Source organism: Lissotriton vulgaris, chromosome 2_2 (genome assembly GCF_964263255.1).
Source record: "Lissotriton vulgaris chromosome 2_2, aLisVul1.2, whole genome shotgun sequence".
Classification (NCBI taxonomy): Eukaryota; Metazoa; Chordata; class Amphibia; order Caudata; family Salamandridae; genus Lissotriton; species Lissotriton vulgaris.
In genome coordinates this window covers 12,944,865-12,959,519 of record NC_141688.1, presented here as the reverse complement: position 1 = coordinate 12,959,519, position 14,655 = coordinate 12,944,865, and the positions used below count along the sequence as shown (strand labels likewise).

Below are 14,655 nucleotides of genomic sequence, written 5' to 3'. Positions count from 1 at the left end.
TGACAAGGGCCCTGGCACTTATTTCTTCACAAATTAAGCCCTGGATACACCTGTCTTTTTTGCAATTGTTTTGACATCTGCAATCAGGTTAAGGGGCATGAATCTAAATTATCACCTGGTGCATGCTTTATATTTCATCTTTATGTCAAAAGGTCGATTTGTGGATGGAATATTTGTATAAGACATATTCCTCCCAGAGAGGACCATATTTAACCACTAATTCCTGGATCGGGGTTTTTAATTATGGAGGGACACCAGATCAAAGCTTCCAAGACATAACCTTTGCAAATAAATGACCTGCATAGGATAACTAAACAGAAAACTCACAGCTATGGTGTAAACTCATGAACAAACATTAATACAGGTATCTTAGAAGTATTTGCAAAAGGAATATCAGTTGGTGACTCAATCAGTCCCCCCCCCCGGATGTTCCCATTAAAGTTTTAACTAACGAGATGTGGCAGGCACAGCCTCCGCATATCCCTTCTGCTTATCGGGAAGTATATGTAAATTGGTACTGGGAATTAAACTTAATTCAGTTTTGGACATGAGAGGGAAATGGATCTCATCATTAGTTATGCAAAATTCAGTTAAGCTTTGGTAATAACACCTCAACTAATGTTTAAAAAAATCTGAGATTTCTAAACAACACTTTTAAAACGCCACTATGGTTAGTTGTGGTTTGCATTGCTGTTGTGGATGTTATGGATTATGCTCCCAACCATAACCATAACTTGTTTTTTTGCTTTAATTTGTTAATCATAACCATTTTAACTGTGGTTTTTAGGAGAGTTTCTAAGGTTTTTTTTAAACATACATTGAGATGTCATAACCGATACTAACTTTATCCTGTGTTTTTTTCAGGGATTTTTTTTTGATCATATCATAAAACCAGGGGTTACTCAACTCTCTGCAGATAGTCAACACCCTCACAGCATTGCCTCACTGTGCACAACTGACGGTCTTGCGCAGTGGAGTTGGTCTGCACCCAACCCTTTCCGGGTGTTACACCACTTATGTGCATGTCCTTTGGTCATGTGCTGTGGCATTGGCTGCAAGCCTGACCTCTTGTTGGTCGGATACAAAACTCTTCACAAGCAGCCAACACCGAGGGGGGCCAACTACTGCGGTATGCCCTGCTGGAGGGGGTTGGCTATGCCATTCAGCCAACCCCCTCAAAGGGCAATTAATAAAGTATTGTCCAGTCCCCACTGCTCACAATCAAAGGCTGTGCACAGCACAGTTGATCCCTAGCAGCATTTTGGACTCAGGCCCTGAAGGCGAGTCTCTGTGTCCAAAACCGCTGGACATGGCCAAAGTTCATGGTGGTTCAACACAATGATGCACGGTCAGAGGGTAGGCCTTGTAGCCAACCCCTGGAACATTGGCAGTGCTTGCCCCTTCCCCTGATCATCCTGTAGCCATTAAATACCCAGTGCAAGTACCATTTTGATTCTTTGGTCTATCTGACTAGCTTTAATCTTTTATCCTTTGGTTGGTGCGTAGGTTCAAGCCTATGCATGTTCTTCGTTGTGACATATGGGCATCAATTGCCATATGCCATTGGTGCTATAGTATTATTGTGGCTCTGCAAAGATTATTCACAATACATTAGGGGTGCTTCTGACTTCAATCAATTTACCCCTGTTGCCCCACGCCCTAAAATTTGAACCTGTGTATTACATTCCACAGGCCTAAGACTCAGGTTGAACGGAAGTTGTGCCATTCTTGGAATGATTCCATGTTCTGTGGGAAGCCTGAGAAGGAAGCTACGGCATGTGTTATGCACGTTATCAACCAAACTGGTGAATTTCAGTGGTTTGTCACTTTTTAGCCAGTGCCATATATACATATAAATGTATGTGTATATATATATGAATATATATCTGTATCTATATATATATATATATATATATATATATAAATATAAATATATATATACCTCTTCATGGGTTGGTGGGAGGAGCAGGTGTCCAGCGAGGTCGCCAATTTTAACACCAATGTTGTCCTGTGGCTGAGGTACATCGACGACATCTTCGTGATCTGGGATGGCACGGAAGAATCAGTGAAAAGATTCGTATGTGAGCTGAATAACAATGCTATCAACCTCAGATTCACTGAACATATACATAAATCCAAGATAGAATTCCTAGACATCAATGTTGAGATCCAAGGGACTGCAATAGTGACCAGTCTCTATAGAAAAATGACGGCAGGCAACAGCCTACTAAATGCAAGGAGTGCTCACCCCAGAAACCTCATAGATAGCATCCCCTATGGGGAATTGCTACGTGCCAAGCGCAATTGCAGCACTAAGGAAGCTTTTGAAAAGGAACAGGAGGTCATGATCAAACGCTTCAAAGACCGTGGGTATAATCAGAAAACTATACAGGGAGCGGTGAAAAGGGTGAATACCAAAGAAAGGAAAGATCTGTTAGACACCAATAAGACCAAGGATACGTAGTCTAACATTAGATTCATCACTACCTTCTCAGGCCAAGCTAGAGATGTGAAACAGATTGTCATGAAACACTGGCATGGGCTTCTGACAGATCAACATCTAAAATCGCACCTAAACCCCAATCCACAGGTTACATACAGAAAAGGCAAATCTTTGAGAGACGAGCTCAGCCCTAACTCAGTAACTAGCACTAAAAAACCGATGGATACACCTGGGTTTAAATGTTGTAAATCATGCAAAGCTTGTCGCAATAGCTTTAACTGCAAAGAGGTGACTGACCCTAGCACTGGTAGGGTGTTCTCAATACAGAAGAATGTAAACTGTAATACAATGTACTGTGTATACCTACTTATCTGCCCATGCGATAAGTGGTATATAGGAAGCACCACGCTTAAAGCAAAGGAGAGAGTGCTACAGCGCCTAAGGGCAATTAAAAACCACAATATAGAATACCCTGTAGCCAGGCATTTTTTCGAATACCACTTCCAAAATGAAAATTTGCTTAGAATGGTAGTGCTAGACAAGATCGATCTAGGGATACGTGGTGGGGATAGGACTATGAGACTTAGAAAGATGGAATCGAGATATATTATTGACTTTAAAACCACCTTTCCTCAGGGTCTTAATAATCATGAGGAACTTTCTGTACACCTTGAATATTGAGAGAGAAATGTAAATATGAATTAGCCTGAACATGAATTTATAGATGAATACTCATCTGCTGAACGTAAGTCGTCTCTTTTAAAATAATTTTTTCATGTTTTAATACACAGAATATGTTTGTATGATGTTGGAAATTGGAACCCTAACTCACAAGAAGTGTCAGGTATAACCAGAAAATCTATGTAACAAGGAGAAAATACCCCTCTTTTTCTTTTGGAGGATTGAAACAGAATAATGAATACTCTGGAGAAAGATAATTATGAACACAGTTACTTTGGTTTCATTGCTAGTATATGCATAAGAGTTAAAAAAACTACGGACTTAGCCCACTGGGGCGAGACAATGCAACCACACATGGAGACAGATATGCGAGACACCCTGAATGATGTATTACAAGGGAAAGTCCACAAAAATCTAACTATGGATTCGGATCTTCTAAATGTGTTGTAAACATATGCATACAACTAACAAGACTTTTTGGCTTTGCCCACTTGGGCGTGATTCGAAAACTATGCTTTAAATAATTATGGTTTGAAAATTATGGACTTAAACAAACTCCAAGACTATGCCCACTTGGGCAGAATTTCAGTGGTCCTATAAATAAGACTATATTGGTATCCAATCAGCATATTTGTCACAATTGTATAAGGCGGTATGCTCATACTTATAATTGAAGTTTGACACGCTTATTTAGAGATTAATGGATATTTACAAACGCAAATGGTGCAATGCTTGTTGTAAGCACTCCAATGCCTTATCATGTCATGTTATATAAGAGATATTTATATACTTTGGCTTATATTTGACACTTACCAAAACAAAAAGGATTGATGAGGTTTCCAATTCCAAAATGTCCCCCACACTTTGCACTTTTGGTGTTTATGTGATAGTCCTATTTCTATGACGAGTGTATAGACAATGTAAAAGGACTACGTTTTAGAATCCACAGCAAACGTGAGCAAGCCGTGAGGTGAAACGCGTTGTTTGTTTTTCCTGCCAATAAATCTTCACATCACAGCAAACTCTTGGTGTGTCGTCTACGTATTTTCCGGAAAAGAAAACGTGTGGTGAATATATATATATATATATATATATATATATATATATATATATATATATAACCTACTGGCGGTCGCCAGTAGGTAGTTATAGTTAGGATTTTTTTCAATGCAAAATCTCAACATTCTATTGGGAATAACTTTGGCGCCGGTAGAGGAATCTGTCTGAAAATTTCCTCAAATTTGCCTCGCTCTGGTCCTTCCCTGAAAGTTTGGGGGGGATTCATCAAGCGGGGGCCGAGATAAAAGGGGGGTCCCAAAACATGTTTTCCCCATGTTAATTTCCATAGGGCGGTCGACCTCACTTTTAGCCCGAACGGCTGAATGGATTTCCACCAAACTTGGCAAAATTGTAGGGACTGGTAGCCCGATGTGCCTTTGCTATGTCTCAAGATATGTGCTCCAGTGGTTTTTGAGTAATTTAGGTTAAAAAAAATATATATCTATAGGCGAACCCCGGTACGCGCACCTGGGAGCGCACCGGGCATGCTACGCGACTTGCGCACGGAAAGCTGATTGGCTCACGGGTGTCTGTAAACATTCGGAACAGTCCGGAGCGGCCGCCATCTTGTGTCTCGGTAGGATCGAGACACAAGAGGTGGCAAAAAAAAGGGGGAAATGACCATAAGGGGCAGAGTAGACCTCCCCTGATCCTCTAGGTTTGATGTGGGGGCTATAAAAGGGCCCCGCGGGGCAAAAAAAATAAATATCGATTTGTGCGGGGGGAGCGCCCGGTACGCGCTCCGGGGAGCTGACCGGGGAGCGTAGCATGGGGAAAACCCAGTTTATTCACCGTGTCACCTCTAAGACCCTTTCTTGCGTCAATACATCCCTTTTGCATACATTAAACTTGACGTAGGTATAATATGGCGCAGGGGCTTACAAAGTGACGCATCTGCCTAGATGCGTCACTTTGTAAATATGACTGAATAAGGTGCATTTTTTACAGCACTGGTGCGTCACAAAAAGTGACGCACCGGTGGCGTTAAAGTGACGCATGGCCTCATAAATGAGGCCTTCAGTCTTCTAGTCATGCTTCATATTAAATATATGACGTATTATGTCGGAACTACTTACAGATACGTCAGTATTTCAGACGTATCTGTAAGCGCAAAAGTGATGCATTGCTGGAGTGTGTCACAAAAATGATGCAACTCCAGCAATCCATCCTTTCACATGAGGCCAGGCCCCATGTGAAAGGGCCTGCACACCTGCTGTGAAACAGGTGTAAGATTTGGACGCAACAGCCTCATAAAAGTGACGCAGTGATATCTCATAGATTTGACTGCGTCACCTCTACGACCCTTTCTTGCGTGAATACGTCCCTTTTGCATACATTACACCTGACGTAGGTATAATGTGGCACAGGGGCTTACAAAGTGACTCATCTACCTAGATGCGTCACTTTGTAAATATGACTGAATAAGGTGCATTTTTTACAGCACTGGTGCGTCACAAAAGTGACGCACCGGTGGCGTTAAAGTGACGCATGGCCTCATAAATGAGGCCTTCAGTCTTCTAGTCATGCGTCTTATTAAATATATGACATATTATGTCGGAAGTACTTACAGATACGTCCGTATTTCAGACGTATCTTTAAGCGCAAAAGTGATGCATTGCTGGAGTGTGTCACAAAAATGATGCAACTCCAGCAATGCATCCCCCATGTGAAAGGGCTTGCATCAGTCGTACGCCTGCTGTGATACAGGTACAAGATTTGGACGCAACAGCGTCATAAAAGTGACCCAGTGATATCTCATAGATTTCCCTGCGTCACCACTACGACCCTTTCTTGCATCAATACGTCCCTTTTGCATACATTACACCTGACGTAGGTATAATGTGGCGCAGGGGCTTACAAAGTGACACATCTACCTAGATGCGTCACTTTGTAAATATGACTGAATAAGGTGCATTATTTACAGCCCTGGTGCGTCACAAAAAGTGACACACCGGTGGCGTTAAAGTGACACATGGCCTCGTAAATGAGGCCTTCAGTCTTCTAGTCATGAGTCATATTAAATTTATGACGTATTATGTCGGAAGTACTTACAGATACGTCAGTATTTCAGACGTATCTGTAAGCGCAAAAGTGATGCATTGCTGGAGTGTGTCACAAAAATGATGCAACTCCAGCAATGCATCTTTTCTTACCCTTCCACATCCCCGGTCCTTTTCAACATTTTCTTTGAATATCCACATTCCCCATGTTCACTCTCCTTCTCCTTACTTTCCTTCCCAACACTCACCTTCTTTCAGTCCCCCTACTTCACTTCCTTTCTCCTCTCATACCTTTCTGTTCTTTCTTACTCATTTTCCTTTCCATTATCAATGCACTCCACTTCACTTACTCTTTCTCATTTTTTTAAGAATATAGCTCTTTGATGAGAATTGGAGGTAGTTCTGAAAATAACTTTTTTTTTCTTCTTTTTTCTTTTTTTAGAACAAAAACAAAAACAGGGAATGGAAACTGCTCAACAGGAGCAAAAAAAACAAGAAAAATTAGGGCTGGGAACGGCAGCGATGGTTCTCCAATGCTCGAACCATGAGCAGGACACTTTGCTCCCCAAAGGTAAGTAGCTGATCGCAGTATCTGCATTTCAGGACGCCTTTGTTGAATGCAGGCTGAATGTTTGGAACCAGCTCCTGCAATTCGATTGCCCCCTCACTGAAGTAGTTGCTCCTCCGGTGGATGTAGAGGCCCCATCACTGGGAACCTCTTGTGCCAGAGCCCTGACACTTTCCCGGGCAAAATTCTGGGGGTGCCTCCTCTCCACATGGCGAAGCATTGTGAGGTCACCCCGTGACAGGACTGTGTGGCAGATCCTGCACTCCACCTTTGGAGCATTGACCTTCTTCTGGTCATCTGGTATGGAAAAGAATTTCCAGATGAAATGCTCTTTCACCTTCGGCTGAGGAGGCTCTTCATTAATGAATTCAGGCTCATCTTCACTGCTGGATGGTCTGGCAGCCTTGATTGTCCAAGAAAGATCGAAGAGAAAAAAGGCAGGTCTTTCAGTCACAAAAGTGAAAGAAGAAGTGAAGGAAATGGGTGGGGATTTCATTCTTTGTAAAAAAAACTGTTAGCAACCAATGAAAAGTGTTCTTTTAAGGTCACATGACTTGACGCGCTGACGCTGCGCGCACAGGAGCGCTTCCGGGGGCGAATATGTGGCGCGAACGTAGGCGCTTCCGGGTGCGCATACGCGGCGCGAACGTAGGCGCTTCCGGGGGCGCTCACGCGGCGCGCCGAAGTGACGTTTTGATAGTTTCACAAAAATGCAAAATTATTTTCATTTCCTTATTCAAAAACCTGCTTTAATATGTATGGTACTACATGTTTTGCGTTATTATTTAATTTTCATTCATATTTTTTTACTTCTGGGTGCGCTTTCCGGAGAGTGGACCCAGAGCGCCCCAAGAAAAAATTCAAGAGCCCGTGAGCTCGAAACGCGTCGTTTGTTTATGCCCAAATAAACAACCTTCTGAAGTACCTGATGGTGTGGCTTGTCATCCTTGTTCGGAACGAGAGGATTCTGTGGATATATATATATATATATATATATATATATATATATATATATATATATTTTTTTTTTGTCCTCATATCCACCATGGTTTAGGAAAGCCATCCAGAATAAGCCTTGGTACAGCTGGCACAGTGTTATAACTGGATGGGATCATTTGGAGGGGGAGACCACACATCCCACAGCTGTCACTTGCTTAATATCATTTTTGGCTACCAATGGGGAGGCCTACGGCATGGCCTGGACCGGGCTATGACCGGATATTATCTGGTTTGTGGCACCATAGTAGTGTAATCATTGGACCCGGGGGAAAAAAAAAACACCCCGGATCTTTATTGTGCCCATACAAGCATGTGCCAAAAAGCCCTTTTGCTTTGATTTCTTGGTCTGGCTAGGTCCATTCATGCCGTCTGTAGACTGGATGTCAGCCAGTCCCCGTGGGAAGGAGGAAGGGGATCTTTCCACCTCCTGCAGATCTCCCTCCTTGCCAGGAGGACCGTGTAAAACACTAGGCTTCTAGCTACATTTTGAGATCCCCTCAGGACTCCAAAAATCACTAAAGGTAGATCCATGATAACTGGGAAACCTAACGATGCTGTTAATGTTAATGTTAATGTTAATGTTAATGTTAACTGTCATTTATTGAGCGCTCGTACGCCCGGAGGCTTCATGGCGCTGTAGGAAGGAACAGGGCGCGTCAGTCGTTTGATAGAAGGAAGCAGCTCAATGATATGCCTGAGAAAAGAGCCAGGTCTTCAGAAGATGTCTGAAACTAAGGAGATTGTCACTTAGTTTTAGATGAGGGGGGAGAGAGTTCCAGAAGGCAGCTGCAAGATGGTCAAAGCAGCTGCCTCCGAGACGTTTCCTTTTGTACGGAGGAACAATCAAAAGGGATTTATGGGTGGACCGGAGATAGCGGGGGGGCTGTATCTTTGGAATAGATCTCTAATGAATTGGGGGCCAATGTCATGTAAGGATTTGAATAAAATGCAGCCCACTTTAAAGGCCACGCGTTGCTCCACCGGCAACCAGTGTAAATGTTTCAAGCCAGGTCTGACTGATTGCCTTCTGGGGATGTTCAGAAGAAGTCTGGCTGCTTGATTCTGAACCAACTGGAGGCGTCTAAGCTGTAAGAATCTTACCAATAGCATCCCAATATGCAGCGACCCGGGGACATTAAAAAACATGTGAATGTCTGAAGCTGCAATCAGCCCGCACCTTGCACATGCCACTGAATTTCCTGTGGCAAATTTAGATAATCTCTGGGGAGAGTAATACGCCCTATGAAGGGTATAAAGATGGTTTCTGCGTAGCCATGAGGGCTTTACTAAGCTCTTTAAGAGCTCAAATGAGGTAGACCAAAGTGCTTGTATGTCTTGTCTCGTTGTTAAGACACCCCAGAGTTGAGCTGGTAGCTTAAATTCCCCATCAGATTCCTCGAGTAGGAGTTTATACCATTGTGAGATCTCATTTTTGGTTGGAGCAATACTCACTAAGTTAGTTATTAATTGACTATGCCCTCCAAGAGGAAACCTGTTTCTTTTTGTTGATGGGTTTTTATAAGCCTGTGTCCAGCGCTCATTTGTAGGTATTTAAACCTCGAGATGGTTGGACCTATTCTATTCTGTAGGTGCTCCCAGGAAAGCAGGTCTCCCTCATAGAAGAGATCCCCCCATCCTTTAAGGCCTGCCTCTTTCAAAGGAGTGGCTAGAGTATCTTCCAACCAAACTGGACTTTCAGGTAACCCCCAAAGCGGTGTTTTATCGCAGTTATACCCCTGTTTAATTGATTTTGTTACCTCTGACCACATTTTCGCCAAACCATGTAGGACCTTCAATTTGATCTTTTTAAAGAATTTCGGGTTACCAAATTTGAATAAGTATCCCGACTGGCTTAGACCTGAATTGGAAGCCTCTTCTCCAATAGATATGGTTTCTCCCCTTCTGGGGCAGGCTGCAGAGGCAGTAGATCAAGGAACGGAAGGGGTCATGGAACAAGAAGCTTGTGCATTGGGACTTGGAGATGGAGACAACGAAAAAGGATCAGGATCACAGTCTTCTCTTGCTCAGGAGGAGTCAGAGCAGGGTGCATTATCAGTTACCCCGTTAGGAGACCTAGAGGTCCTGGTTGTTACTGAGGCTGCTCTTAGTGGATCTAATGAAGGAGCCGGGGCAATCGGGGGAGATCTTATTGATCAGATTGAATATCCCATAGACTCCCTCACGGATCAATCCAAGTTCGAGGCTAAAGATGATATACCTCCAGCATCTATACTAGGTATGTTCTCAGCTCTTACAATGGAAATAAGAAAAGGTTTCGCGGAGTCTTCTGCAAACCAAACGGAAATAAGAAGCTATTGTGAGTCCCTTGACAATAAAATCGAGGGACTTGCCATAAGAACTGGAGTCCTTGAAGAGACTACAGGAACATTATCTGTTTATTTGGACCAGGCGAAAGTTGATATCCAGAAGATTTCCAGAAAAGAGCAAGCACTTAGTGAAAGGATGGAGACTTTGGAAAACAACGCGAGGAGGGGGAACCTTTGAATTTTGAATGTGCCAGAAGGCTCAGAGGGCTCTGACATAAAGCAGTTTACAACGGGTTTGTTAAAAGAGTCTCTGAATTTAGACCTGACACTGGAAGAGCTAGCATTGGACATCCAAAGAGTTCACCGGGATCCCTTTAAACGCAACCCCCAGAGATCTAAGCCTCGCAAAATCTTAGTAAACTTTCATACATATGTTTTGAAAGAGCAAATACTTAACCTGGTGTTAAAGCAAAAATCTCTGGATGCAAAAGGGTTTACTTTCTTAATAAGGTCAGATCTCTCAAGAATTACTTTGGAGAAACAATGGGAGTTCGGAAGGCGCCTGGAAGCTTTTAGAGCACTGGGAGCCTCAGCTCAATTAACATTCCCTGCCGCCATGAAAATTATGTACAATAATAAGATGATTAATATCAGGTCAGTGCAGGCAGCCGACGAACTCCTGATGCAGATGGGAAGCAAAAAGAAATAAAGAGGAGTCTTAACTCTGGGACTCATTAATAAGAGCTGGTGTTAAATGCCATCTCATGACTTCCTTGAGGCCTTATGTATTTAGAGTAAAGGTAATACCCTTAAGGATATAAAGGGAACGTAATTAACTGTGTGTCACTATTAGATTAATTTCTTTTACTTTTCTCACTTATAAAGGTGGCGTATTTCTCTGGGAGTTCGCGGAGGGGCGCTATCAACCGGACATTGCACCGGTTAGATATCGCAAGGGTTTTCCAGGGGCTGGGAGGAGGGAGGGTGGGAGGCACGTAGCTAGGGTAGGTGGTGGGGGGTGGAAAAAAAGTAAAGTAAGCCAAGATATGATAAAAAGAAAGTGGTTTCGCAATTTTGTGGAAAGAGATTTAGACAACAATGGGTCAGTCTAGTTTTATCTGCTTATTTCTTCCTCTTCTTGGACACCTATGCCCAAGATGATTAACATAAAATATTTCTCCTGGAATATTAATGGCCTGCGTACCAAACCAAGGGCAAATAAAATCATGCAATACTTACGGGATTTGGATGCACAGGTCATTATTCTCCAGGAGACTCACTTAACACATTTGGAGATGATGGATTTGATTAAAAGAAATAGGTGGATAGACTTTGCGGTTTCAACTACTCAGACCAGTAATACTAGAGGGGTTTCTATAATTTTCAAAAAGGGTGCTAAAGCCAGGCTGCTATCTCAACTGGTCGACCCAGGTGGCAGATGGGCCATTGCGTCTGTGGTAATAGCGGGCTCTCAAACCACAGTCTTGGGCTACTATGGGCAGAATCAGGATGACCCTTCTACACTGGAGGTTATGTTTTCACATCTGCTTTCCTTTTCAGAGCCAACTATTATAGCGGGCGATTTTAACATTGTTCTAGACCCCGTTTTGGATAAATTCCCCAATAGTCGATCCTTAGTTTTGTCAAAATCTAGGTCAGCGTTACAGTCTGCAATGAAAACATATGGCTACCTTGACATATGGAGAGAAAGGTCCGGGCGCCAGCAAGGAGTGTCGTTCCGGAATTATAAATATAAACAGCAGTCAAGGATTGATTTTATTTTAATCAGTCTGAGGCTGGCTGAGTACATAAGATCTATTGAATATTTACCATCACATCTCTCAGATCATTCTGCAGTACTAATGGACCTAGCTTATGGAACGGAGAGATCGCCCTCTAGATGGTCCTTTGATCGTTCACTTCTTTCTTCTCCTGATGACATCACATATCTCAGTATAGAAGCACACAATTTTTTTCTGATTAATAATGACTCAGCAACTACAAGGATCATCTGGGACTCGTTCAAAGCATTTTTGAGGGGACTCATAACAGGGAAAGTGTCATACAAAAGGAAGCAATATAAGGAGCAAAGCTCGTCTATAGAGGAAAGGATAATTAATCTCCAACGTCTCATTGATAGCAGTACAGGGGCAGATGAGTCCATTATAAATAGTCAAAGAAAAGAAATGGCGACCCTGAAAGCCAATCTGGGTTCAGTATTGAATCTTAGATTGCAGCAGAGATGGGAAGCAAGCAAACTAGCCCATTTTGAGTACAGCGAAGGCGCAGGCAAAATGCTTGCTTGGAAGGCCAAAACAGACCAGGTCCGGAACAACATTGCCATCATTAATGTGGGTAACGATTCCTTTACATCGGACGTTAAAATCAGGAAGGCCTTCAAGGAATTTTTTTAATCTATCTATAAGGAGGACATTGTAACTCGCTCTGAGGAGGTCGACGACTGGCTAAGACATATGGATCTCCCCAGCCTTACATATGATCAGTCCCAATTTTTGGATGGTGCCATTACTCAAGGAGAAGTTAGGGCCGCTATCAAAAGAAGCAAGAAGGGAAAGGCGTCAGGGCCCGATGGGCTACCTACAGAAATTTATAGAATTTTAGAGGATGAGATAGCCCCCTTCCTCACTAAGCTGTTCAACCAGATCCTTCTTGAAGGGCATACTCCCCCTTCATCATGGGACAATGCATCGATTACGCTCATATTGAAACCTGGGAAGCCCAAGGATGCCTGTGAATCATATAGGCCAATATCAATCTTAAATGTGGACTATAAGATTTTTACCACAGTATTGGCCTCTAGGTTGGCCCTGGTAGCCCCGTCTGTCCTTCATATAGATCAAAAAGGATTCGTAAAGGGGCGGCAGTTATACGAACTGACATACGACCTAATAGGGGCAATAGATATCGCGGTGTTGCAGAACTTGCCCTTGACTGCTCCCACACTGGACGCAACTAAGGCCTTCGACAGGGTTAATTGGGTTTACCTGTCGGGGGCCTTGGCCAAGTTCGGAGTGGGGGGGGAGATTTCGTCGAGCAGTTGGTCTGTTGTATACCAGCCCAGTGGCGAGCCTATTAATTAACGGGGAGCTGTCAGACCCTTTCAATATAACTAGAGGGACTCGGCAGGGTTGCCCGCTTTACCCCCTTCTGTTTGATTTCTATATCGAGCCTCTCGCACAACAACTGAGGAGAGAGAATGCCATCAGTCCTTTTTGCCACAGAGGGTGGGAAAAGAAAGTGGCGTTATATGCTGACGACCTGCTTATCCTCACATCAGATGTAACTACGGCACTCCCTGTTATATTTGATATTGCTCAGGGGTTTGGACGGATATCAGGGTACCAGATGAATACATTAAAAACAGAGATGTTGGTCTGGAATGATGATGCGAGTACATTGAAAAAAAATATTATTATAAAAAATAATACTAATTAATACTCACACAAAACAGCAAATTAAAAAAAATCTTAGGTTACAAACTCGATATAGAAAGGATTTAGCATTTTAAAAACCTAGGAAATTCACTGAAAAAACCATAGGTTTCACTCCAGTTATAGTTAGGAATTAGCATTTAAAAAACCTAGTAAATTCACTGAAAAAACCATAGGTTTCACACCAGTTATAGTTACCTGGAAATTTTACTGACATAAAACCATTGAAATTCCCACGTTATAGTTGGTTGGACTCACTATAACTTGCGCGCCTGCAATGCACTGCTGATGATGTCACATATTACATCACTCATGACATGGTCAGTGACATCACTCATGACATCACTGATGACACCATCCTTGTGACAGAGTGACAGACCTCCTTTCAGTGTAATATAACCCTTGAAACACATATTCAAAAATAGAAACTAACATTTTCAAAAACATGGAGATACCCCTACCAGTTACAACAACCAATTCAGTAATTCTGCCATCTACATACACATCCACTCATTCACCAACAGTTCTATATAGTCACTCATACATATACTCACTCATCATATGTAGGGATACCACTATACATCCTGTTACACACCGACAGTCATCCAAAAGTTACTCACACACATACTCATACATGCAAATAAACTATTGAACATCCATTTATTTGCATATACAGCTATACACACACTACCACCTTACTTCTAAGGAAACTTACACATACTTACTCTCTTGAACAATCACTTATAGAAACACATACTTATTTAAACAGGAACTCTTACAATCTCTCACTCTCACATTTACTCACTTATATACATCAATACTCCATATACTAGATTAAAACATATGTAGTTACTGATAAAGACACTAGTGAGACAGTCATTCACTCACTAACACACACATATACACACTCACCCACCCATACAGTCCTGCACATAAGCTGTCTTCAAAACACATACAAACAGTGAGTCAGTCATTGATGCATCTATGTGCTAAGTAATACCCCCACCAAACCATACAGACACTCTTACTGATACTAAAAAAAACATCTAAACACCCATATACAGGGCCGGACTGGGAACTGAAAGCAGCCCTGGCAAGTTTTGTCAGACCAGCCCCCGTCCGGCGCGTAGTGAGCGAGCACAGCGAGCGAACCTGACCACTACTAGAGTAGGTTTGGGGGAGGGTC

At 42.6% G+C, this 14,655-nt stretch overlaps 1 protein-coding gene across 3 annotated transcripts in view; it reads left to right on the top strand.

Moving 5' to 3' along the window:
* Positions 1-14,655, top strand: part of LOC147728937 (dual oxidase 1-like) — a 992,769-nt gene that overhangs the window by 116,668 nt on the left and 861,446 nt on the right. The window contains exon 2 of one of the 3 annotated variants that reach the window (XM_086959175.1): positions 6,626-6,754. The exons of the other annotated variants lie outside the window; for them this stretch is intronic. Within the exon in view, the coding sequence (XP_086815301.1) occupies positions 6,626-6,754 (129 nt within the window). The remainder of the gene's footprint in view (positions 1-6,625; positions 6,755-14,655) is intronic. 3 annotated transcript variants of the gene reach the window in all.